General features: G+C 42.1%; 1 protein-coding gene across 1 annotated transcript in view; it reads right to left on the reverse strand.

The window, feature by feature from the left end:
- Positions 1-18,068, reverse strand: part of LOC135522950 (transient receptor potential cation channel subfamily A member 1-like) — a 72,318-nt gene that overhangs the window by 24,625 nt on the left and 29,625 nt on the right. Inside the window, exons 8-12 of the mRNA XM_064949673.1 lie at positions 13,464-13,512; positions 12,962-13,061; positions 12,685-12,785; positions 7,664-7,833; positions 2,436-2,600 (exon numbers count right to left, since the gene is read on the reverse strand). Of these exons, the coding sequence (XP_064805745.1) occupies positions 2,436-2,600; positions 7,664-7,833; positions 12,685-12,785; positions 12,962-13,061; positions 13,464-13,512 (585 nt within the window). The remainder of the gene's footprint in view (positions 1-2,435; positions 2,601-7,663; positions 7,834-12,684; positions 12,786-12,961; positions 13,062-13,463; positions 13,513-18,068) is intronic.

Raw genomic sequence — 18,068 nt, forward strand, 5'->3', positions numbered from 1 at the left:
TTTGCGTATGGACAGCGGATCAGCTAATTGGACCGATTTGTTGCTGTTTTGCGAGGCTGATTGGGCTGCACAATGAGTCGATTGTTGACAACTGTAGAATTTTAGCTAAGCCTATCCCTTTCTCTACCTTTAACCTCATTATCCTGACCTTCTACGTTAATTATCCTAACCTTCTGCGTTAACTATCCTGACCTTCTACGTTCACTATCCTGACCTTCTACGTTCACTATCCTGACCTTCTACGTTCACTATCCTAACCTTCTACGTTCACTATCCTAACCTTCTACGTTCACTATCCTGACCTTCTCCATTCACTATCCTAACCTTCTCCATTCATTATCCTAACGTTCTCCATTCATTATCCTAACGTTCTCCATTAATTATCCTGACCTTCTACGTTCACTATCCTGACCTTCTACGTTCACTATCCTGACCTTCTACGTTCACTATCCTGACCTTCTACGTTCACTATCCTGACCTTCTACGTTAATTATCCTGACCTTCTACGTTCACTATCCTGACCTTCTACGTTCACTATCCTGACCTTCTACGTTCACTATCCTGACCTTCTACGTTCACTATCCTGACCTTCTACGTTCACTATCCTGACCTTCTACGTTCACTATCCTGACCTTCTATGTTAATTATCCTAAGGTTCTGCGTTAATAATCCTAACGTTCTCCATTAATTATCTGACCTTCTCCATTGTTATCCTAACGACTATGGCCATTAATTATCCTGATACCTTACTTATCCTAACCTCCGGTTAACCAACCTTGGAGCACTGATGTTCCAACCTTCTACATCAATTGATCCAACCTTCTACTGATTTCCTAACCTTCTGATTTTCCAACCTTACTGTTGATCTCCTAACCTTCACTGATGTTCCTAACCTTCTACGTTAATTATCCTAACCTCCTACATTAATTATCCTAACCTCCTACGTTAATTTTCCTAACCTTCTATGTTAGTTCTCTTAACCTGCTATTAAGCTGACCTGCGTTGTACCTGACTATGGCCTATAGACTCCGGTCTAACCAAGAATGGAGCACTGATGTTCCACCCATCGCTGTTGATCCACCCACTGATGTTCCACCCATTGATGTTCCACCCATTACTGTTGATCCACCCACTGATGTTCCACCCATTGATGTTCCACCAATTACTGTTGATTCACCCACTGATGTTCCACCCATTGATGTTCCATCCATTACTGTTGATCCACCCATTGATGTTCCACCCACTGATGTTCTACCCACTGATGTTCCACCCACTAATGTTCCACCCACTGATGTTCCACCCATTACTGTTGTTCCACCCATTACTGTTGTTCCACCCACTGTTGTTCCACCCACTGTTGATCCACCCATTGATGTTCCACCCACTGTTGTTCCACCCACTGATGTTCCACCCATTACTGTTGTTCCACCCACTGTTGTTCCACCCACTGTTGATCCACCCACTGTTGTTCCACCCACTGATGTTCTACCCACTGATGTTCCACCCATGATGTTCCACCCATTACTGTTGTTCCACCCACTGATGTTCCACCCATTACTGTTGTTCCACCCATTACTGTTGTTCCACCCACTGTTGATCCACCCACTGTTGATCCACCCACTGTTGTTCCACCCACTGTTTATCCACCCATTGATGTTCCACCCACTGTTGTTCCACCCACTGATGTTCCACCCATTACTGTTGTTCCACCCACTGTTGATCCACCCACTGTTGATCCACCCACTGTTGATCCACCCATTGATGTTCCACCCACTGTTGATCCACCCACTGTTGATCCACCCACTGATGTTCCACCCACTGATGTTCCACCCACTGTTGATCCACCCACTGTTGATCCACCCACTTCTCTTGCAACGCCCCCTCTCAGACACACTCCAGAAGTGCAGTCAGCCATGCTTGGAGTCATTGGTAAGTGCAAGGTCTACCAGTCTACCCATTATGCCATCATTGTCATGAATGGGGGACGCCAGTTCTACTCCTTCTATTTCTACAGGCTGCTAACTTTCCCAAAATTCACAGGTTTCCCAAAAATCCTGGTAGAAGAATTCCCAGATTTCCTGCTTATTCCTGCTTCTGGTGATATTCCAGCTGGGATTTCTGGTATAGCAGGAACTTTTGGGACATTTTACAGAAATGTTGTTGACTCTAATCCTAACATTGAAGTGAGGATCTGTTGCACAAACCTTTAGAGGCATAATCAGTGCCAAAAGAAACTTTCTTTATAACTATGAACAGTAGACAAGACCACCACCAACATGACCCTGGGAGAAGTTGCCATCTCCACCAGGATGGATCAGTAGCGGCGACAGCATCAGCAACAGGACCTAGTAATGTGACAGTGCCAACAAAACAGAGCAACTGTATTCATAACTATGAACAGTAGACCTAGTAATGTAAAGATGGTGCGTTAATACCAGTGAAACAGGGCTCCTTTACGAAGTAGCAGCTCCACCACCTTGGTGTGTCCCCCTCCAGAGGCCAGGTGTAGGGGGGTCAGGCCTCTCTCGTCCCCCTCGTTCAGCAGACGGGAGTCTGTGATGGTCTCCAGTAGACGCTGGCAGGTGTTGACACGACCATACCTGATGAGAGTGCGGGGAGGAGAGGAGGGTTAAACGTAATACCTGGTGTTAATACCACAGATGTAGGATTTTAATTTGAGCCAGTTTGCTCAAGCAAGAAAATAATCCTGCAGCATCAGGAAATGTGAATTATTATGTGGATTATACGCTGAGTAGACAAAGCATTAGGAACACCTGTCCAGGTGAATCCAGGTGAAAGCTACGATCCCGTTTTGATATCACTTGTTAAATCCACTACAATCAGTGTAATTTGAAGGGGAGAAGACAGGTGAAATTGACAATTGAGACGTGCATTGTGTATGTGTGCCATTCAGAGAGTGAATGGGCAAGACAAAGTATTTAAGCGTTTCACGGCCCTGGCCATAGCGAGGCTTTTATTCTCTATTTTGGTTAGGCCAGGGTGTGGCTCGGGTTGGGCATTCTAGTTTCTTTATTTCTATGTTTTCTATTTCTTTGTGTTTGGCCCGGTGTGGTTCTCGATCAGAGGCAGCTGTCTATCGTTGTCTCTGATTGAGAATCATACTTAGGTAGCCTTTTCCCCCACCTGTTTTGTGGGTTAGTTGTTTTCTGTTAGTTGTGCCCACTGTCTATTTGTGCCCACTGTCTATTTGTGCCCACTGTCTATTTGTGCCCAGTTTTGGGTTGGACACTGGATTATCGCCTGTTGTTTTGGATGCCGCAATAAAGTCCGGTTTCCCCCATTTATCCTCTGCTCTCTACGCTTGACTCCGCCCCCACCACTCCGGTACGACCAACCAGGTATGGTAGTAGGTGCAACACTGCTGGGTTTCTCACTTTTTTATTTTTTTATTTTAATCTTTATTTAACTAGGCAAGTCAGTTAAGAACAAATTCTTATTTTCAATGACGGCCTAGGAACAGTGGGTTAACTGCCTGTTCAGGGACAGAACGACAGATTTGTACCTTGTCAGCTTGACACAACTGTGAGAAGCATTGGAGTCAACATGAGCCAGCATCCTTGTGGAACGCTTTCGACACCTTGTAGTTTCCCTGATGAATTGAGGCTGTTCTGAGGGCAAAAGGCCGTGCAACTCAATATTCGGAAGGTGTAATTTATGGTCATTTTTATAGGTGTTGATATTTCTTTGTAAGGCAAAAATCAAGTCTGAAATTTTGATGTGGAAATTACAGACTTCAGATGCCTTTTGTAACTGCAAATATACTACAAGTTTTACATTTCCTGCATTACAGGAAAGTTCTCCTGCAACAGAGTGATCATAGTAAGATCTTACATCTGTATATGACCATACCTGTTGGAGTAGAGAGAGGAGGAAGAGGAAGGGAGTAACAGGAGGAGGAAGAGAAGAAGCTGAAGGAGGGGAAGTGAGAGAGGAGGAAGAGGAAGGGAGTAACAGGAGGAGGAAGAGAAGAAGCTGAAGGAGGGGAAGTGAGAGAGGAGGAAGCAGGAAGGGAGTAACAGGAGGAGGAAGAGAAGAAGCTGAAAGAGGTTAAGTGAGAGAGGAGGAAGAGGAAGGGAGTAACAGGAGGAGGAAGAGAAGAAGCTGAAGGAGGGGAAGCGTGAAAGGAGGAAGAGGAATGGATGGAGCAAGATGAGGATGAGAAGGGAGCGGAGTGAAAGGCCTACTGTACCAACAGGTATGTTACTATACCTACAATACCAGGTAAAATACCTGTTAATATAGCTACTGCACCAACTTCAACAAAAGCTATGTTTGTTACTATACCTACCATGCCAGGTAAATATACCTGTTATACCTGGTAATATAGCTACTGCACCAACTTCAACAACAGGTGCAGTATGTTACTATACCTACCATGCCAACTATAGGAAGCGGTTAGATTGGAGGATGAAGACCATTTGAGCCTGTGGTTTATCGTTCTGTATAAGTGATGCTCTTTAGGGCTTGAGGCTAAAGTATCAGTGAATGGCACATGTTGCACTTATCTAACACCCAATACATCATCAAACAGTGACTATTGGCTAATGTCCCCTCATTTCACCCTATCAGGGACATCCATTACATAACAATGACTATTGGCTAATGTCCCCTCATTTCACCCTATCAGGACCATCAATTACATAACAGTGACTATTGGCTAATGTCCCCTCATTTCACCCTATCAGGACCATCAATTACATAACAGTGACTATTGGCTAATGTCCCCTCATTTCACCCTATCAGGGACATCCATTACATAACAATGACTATTGGCTAATGTCCCCTCATTTCACCCTATCAGGACCATCAATTACATAACAGTGACTATTGGCTAATGTCCCCTCATTTCACCCTATCAGGGACATCCATTACATAACAATGACTATTGGCTAATGTCCCCTCATTTCACCCTATCAGGGACATCCATTACATAACAGTGACTATTGGCTAATGTCCCCTCATTTCACCCTATCAGGGACATCCATTACATAACAATGACTATTGGCTAATGTCCCCTCATTTGACCCTATCAGGGACATCCATTACATAACAATGACTATTGGCTAATGTCCCCTCATTTCACCCTATCAGGGACATCCATTACATAACAATGACTATTGGCTAATGTCCCCTCATTTCACCCTATCAGGGACAGCCATTACATAACAATGACTATTGGCTAATGTCCCCTCATTTCACCCTATCAGGGACATACAAAGCTACAAAGCTTACCGTGACTATTGGCTAATGTCCCCCTTCACCTGTGCTGATCTGGAAACACAGAATAGATGAGAGCAATAGAGTGGAAGCCTGTAGTGGGATTTACGATCTCTTCTTCCATTCTTTTAGATCAATTTGATAGGAGATTAGGCAAATATTAGCCACTAAAGACAATCTGAAATGATAGATTTTTTGATAGTGTACAAAAAGTTTAAGACTCCCTGTGCAGACATTTGTTTGTAAATAACAGTGGCTATTAAAGGCATGTTTGGCTGAAACCAGTTGCGGTGGAGAAGCAGATAAGAACATCAGCTAAATATAGATTAGCCTAGCATGTTACCCTATTAAAAACACCACTGACTGGGCAGTGAAGATTAGCCTAGCATGTTACCCTATTAAAAACACCACTGACTGGGCAGTGAAGATTAGCCTAGCATGTTACCCTATTAAAAACACCACTGACTGGGCAGTGAAGACTAGCCTAGCATGTTACCCTATTAAAAACACCACCGACTGGGAAGTGAAGATTAGCCTAGCATGTTAAACTATTAAAAACACCACTGACTGGGTAGTGAAGATTAGCCCAGCATGTTACCCTATTAAAAACACCACTGACTGGGCAGTGAAGAGTTAGCATGTTACCCTATTAAAAACACCACTGACTGGGCAGTGAAGATTAGGATGTTACCCTATTAAAAACACCACTGATTAGATTAGCATAGCATGTTAAACTATTAAAAACACCACTGATTGGGTAGTGAAGATTAGCCTAGCATGTTACCCTATTAAAAACACCACTGATTGGGCAGTGAAGATTAGCCTAGCATGTTACCCTATTAAAAACACCACTGACTGGGCAGTGAAGATTAGCCTAGCATGTTACCCTATTAAAAACACCACTGACTTGAAGATTAGCCTGCATGTTACCCTATTAAAAACACCACTGACTGGGTAGTGAAGATTAGCCTAGCATGTTAAACTATTAAAAACACCACTGACTGGGTAGTGAAGATTAGCATGTTAAACTATTAAAAACACCACTGACTGGGCAGTGAAGATTAGCCTAGCATGTTAAACTATTAAAAACACCACTGATTGGGTAGTGAAGATTAGCCTAGCATGTTACCCTATTAAAAACACCACTGATTGGGCAGTGAAGATTAGCCTAGCATGTTAAACTATTAAAAACACCACTGACTGGGCAGTGAAGATTAGCCTAGCATGTTACCCTATTAAAAACACCACTGACTGGGCAGTTAAGATTAGCCTAGCATGTTACCCTATTAAAAACACCACTGACTGGGTAGTGAAGATTAGCCTAGCATGTTACCCTATTAAAAACACCACTGACTGGGCAGTGAAGATTAGCCTAGCATGTTAAACTATTAAAAACACCACTGATTGGGTAGTGAAGATTAGCCTAGCATGTTACCCTATTAAAAACACCACTGATTGGGCAGTGAAGATTAGCCTAGCATGTTAAACTATTAAAAACACCACTGACTGGGTAGTGAAGATTAGCCTAGCATGTTACCCTATTAAAAACACCACTGACTGGGCAGTGAAGATTAGCCTAGCATGTTACCCTATTAAAAACACCACTGACTGGGCAGTGAAGATTAGCCTAGCATGTTACCCTATTAAAAACACCACTGATTGGGCAGTGAAGATTAGCCTAGCATGTTACCCTATTAAAAACACCACTGACTGGGCAGTGAAGATTAGCCTAGCATGTTACCCTATTAAAAACACCACTGACTGGGCAGTGAAGATTAGCCTAGCATGTTACCCTATTAAAAACACCACTGACTGGGCAGTGAAGACTAGCCTAGCATGTTACCCTATTAAAAACACCACTGACTGGGCAGTGAAGATTAGCCTAGCATGTTACCCTATTAAAAACACCACTGACTGGGCAGTGAAGATTAGCCTAGCATGTTACCCTATTAAAAACACCACTGACTGGGCAGTGAAGATTAGCCTAGCATGTTACCCTATTAATAACACCACTGACTGGGCAGTGAAGATTAGCCTAGCATGTTACCCTATTAAAAACACCACTGACTGGGCAGTGAAGATTAGCCTAGCACGTAACCCTATTAAAAACACCACTGATTGGGTAGTGAAGATTAGCCTAGCATGTTAAACTATTAAAAACACCACTGATTGGGCAGTGAAGATTAGCCTAGCATGTTACCCTATTAAAAACACCACTGACTGGGCAGTGAAGATTAGCCTAGCATGTTAACCTATTAAAAACACCACTGACTGGGCAGTGAAGACTAGCCTAGCATGTTAAACTATTAAAAACACCACTGACTGGGCAGTGAAGATTAGCCTAGCATGTTACCCTATTAAAAACACCACTGACTGGGCAGTGAAGATTAGCCTAGCATGTTACCCTATTAAAAACACCACTCACTGGGCAGCGAAGTGCAGGGCAGACTTCTTGTCCTTGGACTTGCGGTCCAGAGAGACCTGTAGAACCAGGATGTTCTTGACAGATTCGTGGATGCCCAGTCTGCAGGCGTAGTGGAGAGGAGTACAGCCCTCATTGTCCTCGTTACTCAACAGATCCTTCACACTGCTGTGCTGTTAAGGAGGCAGGACACACACACATAAACACTTGATCTCTGACTTCCCAAGAGCAGGTAGACTGAAGTCTATTATCTGTGCTTCACTGTTTTAGAGGTTACAGCAGATCACTGAGACGCTTGGCAAAGCTTTAAATGGTTTAAATAAACTATATTTGGCACAGAGCGATGGTAATAACGTTCAACAGCCAGCCTTGGTGCTCCTCCCAAACAGCACCCTATTCCCTTTATAGTGCACTTCTTTTTACCAGATCGGGTCAAAAGTAGTGCACTATAAAGGGACTAGTGTGCTACATGGGATCCACCCTACTGGACTCTAGGAACAGACTCATAAGGGTTTGTAGAGGTAGAGATTGTTAGTGGTGGCAGAAAGCGATACGCTATCCCACCTTTAATGTTTATACCTTTCCCTAACTTCGAAAAACTAGTATATTCGCTTTTACGTAGCCTTCCTTCCTAACCCTTACCATGATCTCAGTGAAATTATGCAGTGTCTAAATTAAATCAAATGTTTTCCGTGACTTGCTTTGTAAGCTCTAGCCCTTTAGCTCAGTGTGGATGTTGCCTGTAATCCATGGCTTCTGGTTGTGATATGTGCGTACAGTAAAGCCAGTAACTGATGTGGTAAACTCCACAATGTTATCGGATGAATTCCGGAACATATTGTAGTCTGTGCTATCGAAACAATCCTGTAGTTGACAATCCACTTCATCGGACCACTTGTACTTCCTGTTTGAGTTTTTGCTTGTAAGCAAGAATCAGGAGGATAGACTTATGGTTAGATTGGCCAAATGGAGGGCGAGGGAGAGCTTTGTATGCATTTCCATGTGTGGAGTAAAGGTGGTCAAGAGTTTATTCCCCTCTGGTTGCACAGGTGACATGCTGGTAAGTGGCTGATGCTGATTCCAGTTTCTCTGCATTAAAATCAGTCACTAGGAGCACATTTTATTCTTTGCTTATGGCCTGATACAGTGTTTTCTTAGAGCCAGCATCTTGAGTTAATCTAACTCAAGCTAGCAAAACCTTGAGACTTCCTTAACATTAGAGATCGCTCACCAGTTGTTGTTACCAATCCACGAGCTGACAAGGTAAAAATCTGTTGTTCTGCCCCAGAACAAAGCAGTTAACCCACTGTTCCTACGCCGTCATTGAAAATAAGAATTTGTTCTTAACTGACTTGCCTAGTTAATCAGAAGGTGAATTCACCAATTTGTAAGTCGCTCTGGATAAGAGCGTCTGCTAAATGGCTTAAATGTAAAATGTAAATGTAATAAATAAAGGTTAAATAAAAGTTTAAATAAAAATAGAGACACATACCTCCCCCTTAAACTTAACTTTAACTTTAAACCTTAACCTTAACCTTAACCTGCTCTTCGGTCTTTACGATGTATAGAAAAACCAGCTAGATGTATATTCTCCTTGTTCAGCAACGACTCTGAGAAACACAGGATATTACAGTTCTTCAGATCCCGTTGATGGGATAGTCTCAAACTTTGTGATTGTACGTTTGCCAATAGAATGGAGTGTAGAGTCGGTTTATTTAGTCGCAGCTGGATTGCCTCTCTTGCACCATCTCTTCCTCTTTTGAGTCGTGGGGATTCGCCTGGTCTGTAATGAATAGTACATCCACTGCAGCCGACTCGTTGAAGTAGAAATCTTCATCCAAATCCAGGTCCCCATTCCGATGTCCAGAAGCTGTTTTTTTTGTCATAGGAAATTATGTCAGAAATATTATTTTCAAAAAAGTTAAGTTTAGTTTATAGTTATATGAATAAAATCTGAATGGTAAATTTGAGAAAAGTACTGTTTTTCACGAGTTCCAAGTTGTTTTGAAATCGGCATAAACAGAAAGTAAATTTGTGAATCTTAGTTTCATCCCGTTAAAAGCCTCAGTGATTCAACACGTCCGCGACGGGGAAACATTCTGTATTTTTGTTTGTTATGTGCATGAAGAAATATGGAAAGTGTACGGTTCACCACGAAACAAACGTGAGACGTGACCTTGAAGAGCAGCGAGGCTTGAAGGCCAAGACAGTTTCCTTATGATGATGGCTGAAATTCATGGTGAATGAATCGTTAGCCTACTTTATAATTGTGGTATAATTTGGAAAAGATGTACTGTGTGATATTTGGTTTATTTGAAAACATTTACTCTTTACTGTGTTGATAATGGTAACATACAAGTCATTTAATAAATGTTTTCATCGCCTAACGGTAAAGTTGTTATTTATTTATTCTGTTGATACTATACGGGAGTAACATACATCATGATAGGTCTATATCATGATAGGATACATACACCATGATAGGTCTATAATATCATGATAGGATACATCATGACAGGCTACATCATGATAGGCTATATACATCATGATAGGCTATATACATCATGACAGGCTACATCATGATAGGCTATATACATCATGACAGGCTACATCATGATAGGCTATATACATCATGATAGGCTATATACATCATGATAGGTCTATATCATGATAGGCTACATCATGATAGGCTACATACATCATGATAGGCTACATCATGATAGGCTATAGCACAGTGTATCCTAGTGTGCTATATTTTCACAGCACAGACCCCCCCCAACCCACTACCACTACAACAAAACAATAGCACAGGGCCATAACATAACATAACATAACATTCTCCCCCTCCACACCACCACTTCCGTTGAGCGAGACAGGGAAAGGGGGTTCATTCAGTGAAAGAATGACAAAAAGTATAAATGTAGGAAATTAAGGATTTTCTGCTTTTGAAATGTATTCATACCACTTGACTTGTTCCACATTTTGTTACATTACAGCCTTATTCTAAAATGGATTAAATCATTTGTTTTCCTCATCAATCTACACACAATATCCCATAATGACAAAGCAAAAACAGTTTTTTGAAATGTATGCAAATGTATAAATAAAAGAGATGGAAATATCACATTTACATAAGTATTCAGACCCTTTACTCAGTACTTTGTTGAATCACCTTTGGCAGCAATTACAGCCTTGAGTCTTCTTGGGTATGACGCTACAAGCTTGGCACACCTGTATTTGGGGAGTTTCTTCCATTCTTCTCTTAAGATCCTCTCAAGCTCTGTCAGGCTGGACGGGGAACTTCGCTGCGTTCAAGTCCGGATTCTGGCTGGGCCACTCAAGGACATGGAAGAAGTTTATAACAACCAAGACTCTTTCATGCGCTGGCCACCTGGTGAAACTGAGCAGTCATGAGAGAAGGGCCTTGGTCAGGGAGGTGTCATACCCAGGAAGGTTTGAGGCTGTAATCGCTCCCAAAGGTGCTTCAACAAAGTACTGAGTAAAGGGTCTGAATACTGATGTAAATGTGATATTTTAAAGCAATTGTTAATAAAAACAAAAAAGTAACATTTTTGCTTTGTCATTATGGGGTATGTGATGCCATTGTGGGGTATTGTGATGCCATTGTGGGGTATTGTGATGTCACTATGGGTTATTGTGATGCCATTATGGAATATTGTGATGTCATTATGGGGTATTATGATGTCACTATGGAGTATTGTGCGTAGATTTATGAGGAAAAGCAAACTATTTTAATACATTTTTAAATAAGGCTGTAACAAAATGTGTAAAAAGTCAAGTAGTATGAACAATTTCTGAATACACTGCATGCAGAGTTCGTTGTAGATGATGTAGCAGTTGGTCACAGCAATGTCAATAAAACGGAGATTAAAACCGCTCTGTGATGCACAGTGTGTATTGTGGTCTGAATAATTTCCGAATGCATTGTATTTCCCTGAGGTGCAATACATATGAAGGCCAGTAGATGGGGACCTTGTTCCACTAATGACCTTGGGATCATTGAGGTGACCCTCTGAGACATTAGGAATTGCTTTCACCTGTGGTATAACGCGAGAGCCAGACATGCCAATTCTGTGTGATTGGGTTTTTTGTTCTGTTGAAAAACAGATGTGGGCAGTAGTCCCAAATATGTATATAGTTTGTTTCATTGATGTCTGTGCATCCAAAACACTGGTACAGTAATTCTCAAGACCTGGGGGAACAACAATCTGGTGTAATGTCTTCTTCATTATGGATTGCAGTGCTTTTCACAACAAGAGAAAAAGAATTTCAACGTGTGTTTAAAAAAAAAAAATTGTTTTGCCTTTATGGCGGTAGGTAGACTTGGAGCGTTGGGCCAGAATCCGCAAGGTCTCTGGTTCAGATCCCCAAGTCCTCTAGCCAATAGGTGAAAAATCTGTCTGTGCCATGGCACTTAACCCTAATCGCTCTAGGGTCGCCGTCAATAATGGCAGATCGCTGGCCTTGAGCCCGAGTGAGTCTCAGGGGGAGTGAGACATGGAAAAAAAAACATAAAAATTCACACTTGTACAGCTGTGAAATAGGACTAATTATTATCACTCATATAAGTGTCTCAAATGTTTGTTTTGACATTATATTTGACATTATATTTCTGAATCAATAAATCTAAAACACTTGATGGGGCCTATTGCCAAAATGTCAAGGTAGTGAAAAACAAGGCAAAAATAAATAAATACCATAGAACACACAAAACAGCAGAGTTGGTCAAATGTCCGTAGGATGGCACCTATTCTCTGCAGCGCCAACCTTAACCCTAGTTCCTAACCCTAACCTTTAATGAATTTCAACACCTATTCTCTGCAGCGCCAACCTTAACCCTCGTTCCTAACCCTAACCTTTAATGAATTTCAACACCTATTCTCTGCAGCGCCAACCTTAACCCTCGTTCCTAACCCTAACCTTAATGAATTTCATCACCTATTCCTACACATCAGTTTCCGTAACAACATATATTTCCCAAGCATTTCTACCACATCATGTACCTGCAAGACGTCCCCGGAGAGGTTTTTAAGACCTTTGGGTTGCAGGATCGCCAGGTGGAGGAAGTTACATCCTGATTGGTCCTTTATGTTCACGTTGGCACCTGAAAAACACACACACACACACACACACACACAAAAAAACACAGACACACACTTAAAAACCTGAGTTTGGAACCACGGACATTTTGAATTTTAATACAATTATTGTACCATGCAATCCCACCTGCAACCCTGTGACTATTAAACACTGTGAATCTCTGAATCTGTAACAGCTGACCTTTGGACAGCAGAAGAGCCACAGTTCTCCAGGCTCCACAGTTAGTAGCCAGCAGCAAGGGGGAAAGACCTTTTCTGTCTATGTAGTCAATGTCTGCACCCTGTCGACACAGAATTCAATACAGGTGAGTCCCAAATGGCAACCTATTCCCTATATAGTGCACTACTTTCGACCAGTGTCCCTGGCCAAACAGGTCTCATAGGCCAAAGTAGTGCACTACACAGGAAAGAGGGTGCCATACAGTTGCAGAAGCTCAAACCGACACCTTATAGGGGATAGTTTATGGGCCATATTCTTGTAGTGTGTTTACCTTGGAAATTAGGTGTCCGCCAACTCTGGTGTGTGTGTGTGTGTGTGTGTGTGTGTGTGTGTGTGTGTGTGTGTGTGTGTGTGTGTGTGTGTGTGTGTGTGTGTGTGTGTGTGTGTGTGTGTGTGTGTGTGTGTGTGTGTGTGTGTGTGTGTGTGTGTGTGTGTGTGTGTGTGTGTGTGTGTGTACTCATACCTTTGAAATGAGGTACTCCGCCAATTCTGTGTGATCAAATATAGTTGCCCTGGAAAAATAACATGCATTATATCACAGCTATAAACAGGCTCTTGTTTGCTTACGCTGCCCTCTGCCCAATATACAGCGCCTTCAGAAAATATTCAGACCCATTGAGTTCTTCCACATTTTGTTACATTACATTTAAAATGGATAAATACATATCATTTTTTAACTCTGATATCTACACATATAGTTGAGGTCAGAAGTTTACATAAATCTTAGCCAAATACATTTCAACTCAGTTTTTCACAATTCCTGACATTTAACCCTAGTACAAAATTCCCTGTCTTAGGTCAGTTAGGATCACCACTTTATTTTAAGAATGTGAAATGTCAGTATAATAGTAGAGTGATTTATTTCAGCTTTTATCACATTCCCAGTGGGTCAGAAGTTGACATACACTCAATTACTATTTGGTAACATTGCCTTTAACATGTTTAACTTGGGTCAAACCTTTCGGGTGCATTCCACAAGCTTGGGTGCATTTTGGCCCATTCCTCATCAGACCAGAGGCCATTTATCCAAAATGTACGAACTTTGTCCCCATGTGCAGTTGCAAACCGTAGTCTGGCCTTTTTTAATGGTGGTTTTGGAGCAGTGGCTTCTTGATTGCTGAGCGGCCTTTCAGGTTATGTTGATATAGGACTCGTTTTACTGTGGATATAAATACTTTTCTACCTGTTTCCTCCACAAGGTCCTTTGCTGTTGTTCTGGGATTGATTTGCACTTTTCGCACCAAAGCATGTTCATCTGTAGGAGATAGAACGCGTCTCCTTACTGAGCGGTATTTACATTTACATTTAAGTCATTTAGCAGACGCTCTTATCCAGAGGTATGACGGCTTCGTCGTCCCATGGTGTTTATACTTGCGTACTATTGTTTGTACAGATGAACATGGTACCTTCAGGTGTTTGGAAATTGCTCCCAAGGATGAACTGGACTTGTGGAGGTCTACAATATTTTTTCTGAGGTCTTGACTGATTTCTTTTGATTTCCCCATGATGTCAAGCAAAGAGGCACTGGGTTTGAAGGCAGGCCTTGAAATACATCCACAGGTACACCTCCAATTGACTCCAATTATGTCAAATAGCCTATCAGAAGCTTCTAAAGCCATGACATAATTTTCTGGAATTGTCCAAGCTGTTTAAAGGCACAGTCAACTTAGTGTATGTAAACTTCTGACCCACTGGAATTGTGATGCAGTGAATTATATGTGAGATAATCTGTCTGTAAACAACTGTTGGAAAAATTAATTGTGTCATGCACAAAGTAGATGTCCTAACCGACTTGCCAAAACTATAGTTTGTTAACAAGGAATTTGTGCAGTGTTTGAAAAATGAGTTTTAATGGCTCCAACCTAAGTGTATGTAAACTTCCAACTTCAACTGTAATACCCCATAATAACAAAGTGAAAATAGTTTTTAGAAATGTTTGCAAATGTATCAAAAATTTAAAAACAGAAATACCATACTTACATAAGCATTCAGACACTTTGCTCTGAGCCTCGAAATTCACCTCATGTTTCCATTTATCATACTTGCCATCCCCAAATATACAGTGCATTCGGAAAGTATTCAGACCCCTTGACTTTTTCCACATTTTGTTACATTACAGCCTTGTTCTAAAATTGATTAAATAAAAAAATCAATCTACACACAATACCCCATAATGGCATCACAATACCCCATAATGACATTACAATACCCCATAATGACATCACAATACCCCATAATGGCATCACAATACCCCATAATGACATCACAATACCCCATAATGACATCACAATACCCCATAATATTTACATACCATTTGCTATGAAACTCGAAAGTGAGCTCAGGTGTGTCCTGTTTCCATTGATCATCCTTGTGATGTTTTGACAACATGATTGGAGTCCATCTGCGGTGAATTTAATTGATTGGACATGATTTGGAAAGGCACACACCTGTCTATATAATGTCCCACAGTTGACAGTGCATGTCAGAGCAAAAACCAAGCCATGAGGTCAAAGGAATTGCTCCGAGACATGATTGTGTCTTGGCACAGATCTGAGAAAAGGTACCAAATCATTTCAGCACCACCAAAGGTCCCCAAGAACACAGTGGCCTCCATCATTCTTAAATGGAAGACGTTTGGAACAACCAAGACTCTTCCGATAGCTGGCCACCCGGCAAAACTGAGCAATCAGGGGAGAAGGGCCTTGGTCAGGGAGGTGACCAAGAACCGGATGGTCACTCTGACAGAGCTCCAGAGTTCCTCTGTGGAGATGGGAGAACCTTCCAGAAGGACAACCATTGCTGCAGAACTCCACCAATCAGGCCTTTATGGTAGAATGGCCAGATGGAAGACACTCATCAGTAAAAGGCACATGACAGCCCACTATGGGTTTGAAAAAAGAACCTAAAGAACTCTCAGACCATGAGAAACAAAATTCTCTGGTCTGATGAAACCAAAATTCAACTCTTTGGCCTGAATATCAAGTTTCACGTCTGGAGGAAACCTGACACCATCCCTACGGTGAAGCATGGTGGTGGCAGCATCATGCTGTGGGACTGTTTTTCAGCAGCAGGGACTAGGGGACTTGTCAGGATTGAACTGAGCAAAGTACAGAGAGATCCTTGATGAAAACCTGCTTCAGAGCACTCAGGACCTCAGACTCAGGTGAAGGTTCACCTTCCAAAAGTGACAACGACCCTAAGTACAAAGCCAAGACAACACAGTAGTGGTTTTGGAAACAAGTCTCTGAATGTCCTTGAGTGGGCCAGCTTGAACTCAGGTCTGGAGAGACCTGAAAATAGCTGTGCAGCGACGCACCCCATCCAACCTGACAGAGCTTGAGAGGATCTGCAGAGAAGAATGGATAATCTCTCCAAATACAGGTGTGCCAATCTTGTAGCTTCATACCCAAGGCAACTCAAGGCTGTAATCAGTAAAGGGTCGGACCACTTATGTAAATGTGATATTTCCATCTCTTTTATTAATTATACATTTGCAGAAATGTCAAAAACATGTTTTTGCTTTGTCATTATGGAATATTGTGTGTAGATTGATGAGGAAAACAAATGATTTAATCCATTCTAGAATAAGGTCGTAACAAAACAACATTTGGAAAAAGTCAAGGGGCACTCAATTAAAATTTAAACGCAACAATTTCAAAGATTTTACTGAGTCATTTGAAATCAATTCATTAGGCCCCAAAATAATGGATTTCACTTGACTGGGCAGGCGTGCAGCCACTGGTGGGCCTGGAAGGGCATATATGCCCACCCACTTGGCAGCCAGTCCCCCCAGACGATCCCACAGGTCAAGAAGTGTCGTAGCGGAATCAGAATTATTTAGGTAACATTTATAAATGATATGTTTTATTATTTTTATTTCATGCTTATGTGAGATATGTCATTAGAATGTCTATTTTTGGATAATACTGTTGGCCGGTTGCAGTTATCTGTTCTCTGTCAGGGTTCAGTAACTTGGGCCACAGAGAGGGGTGAGGTCAAGCTTGTCTTCATATGTAAACATATCTTTCAAACCATTTTAAGGGATGATTGAGGGGGAACCAATTATCTCTTGGCTCCACAATGTCTGTGTGCCAGTCACTGTGTCTCTGTGATCTTGTCCAGGAGGGGTGTATTTGATATATGCCTGTTGATAAGGTTTTGTTTTATGGTCCTGAGAGCGAGATAAGAACATAGTTTAGGAGACAAAGCTGAACGATAATTTATAGCCAATGCTGTCTGGCTATGTGTGTCTTTGCTATAAAGGATCTCAGTTGCAATGTGTAAGGGTCTCTCAGAGAATTCATTTATAGACACTGAATTGATCTGAGAGTCAACGGGTTGTGATGGAGCTCATATAATTAAAGATGGACTTTATGATAACTCTGACTTGTGTGTGGTTTGCTCTCATGATTTGGTAAATACAGGAAATTTCCACTACAGAAGCCAGATGTGGATGTCGGCGTGGTGACACGTGGTCTGTGGTTTCGAAGCCGGTTGGACGGACCTTCTCCACTGCCGCCAATGTGTATAGGGGTCCCTCTGCTAAGTCCACAATCAGCTCCTTCGTTTTGTTGAGTTGAGGGAGAAGTTATTTTCCTGTCACCACTCCTCCAGGGTCCTCACCTACTCCCTGTCTCGTCATTGTTGGTAATCAGGCCTAATATGGTTGTGTCCTTTTCAAACTTGATGACTGATTTGGAGGCGTGTGTGGCCACACAGTCATGGGTGAACAGGGAGTACAGGAGGGGGCTAAGCACGCACCCTTGAAGGGCCCCTGTGTTGAGGATCAGTGAAGTGGAGGGGGTTGTTTCCTACCTTCACCACCTGGGGGTGGCCCATCAGGAAGTCCAGGACCCGGTTGCACAGTGCGGGGTTCAGACCCAGAGCCTCAAGCTTAATGATGAGCTTGGAGGGTACTATGGTGTTGAAGGCTGTGCTGCAGTCAATGAACTGCATTCTTACATAGTTTTTCCTCTTGTCCAGGTGGGATGGGGCAGTGCGATGTTACCTTTTGCTTTCTTGGGTACAGGAACAATGGTGGACATCTTGAAGCAAGCGGGGACAGCAG

This window comes from Oncorhynchus masou, chromosome 30, assembly GCF_036934945.1.
Source record: "Oncorhynchus masou masou isolate Uvic2021 chromosome 30, UVic_Omas_1.1, whole genome shotgun sequence".
In the NCBI taxonomy this organism is placed as follows: domain Eukaryota; kingdom Metazoa; phylum Chordata; class Actinopteri; order Salmoniformes; family Salmonidae; genus Oncorhynchus; species Oncorhynchus masou.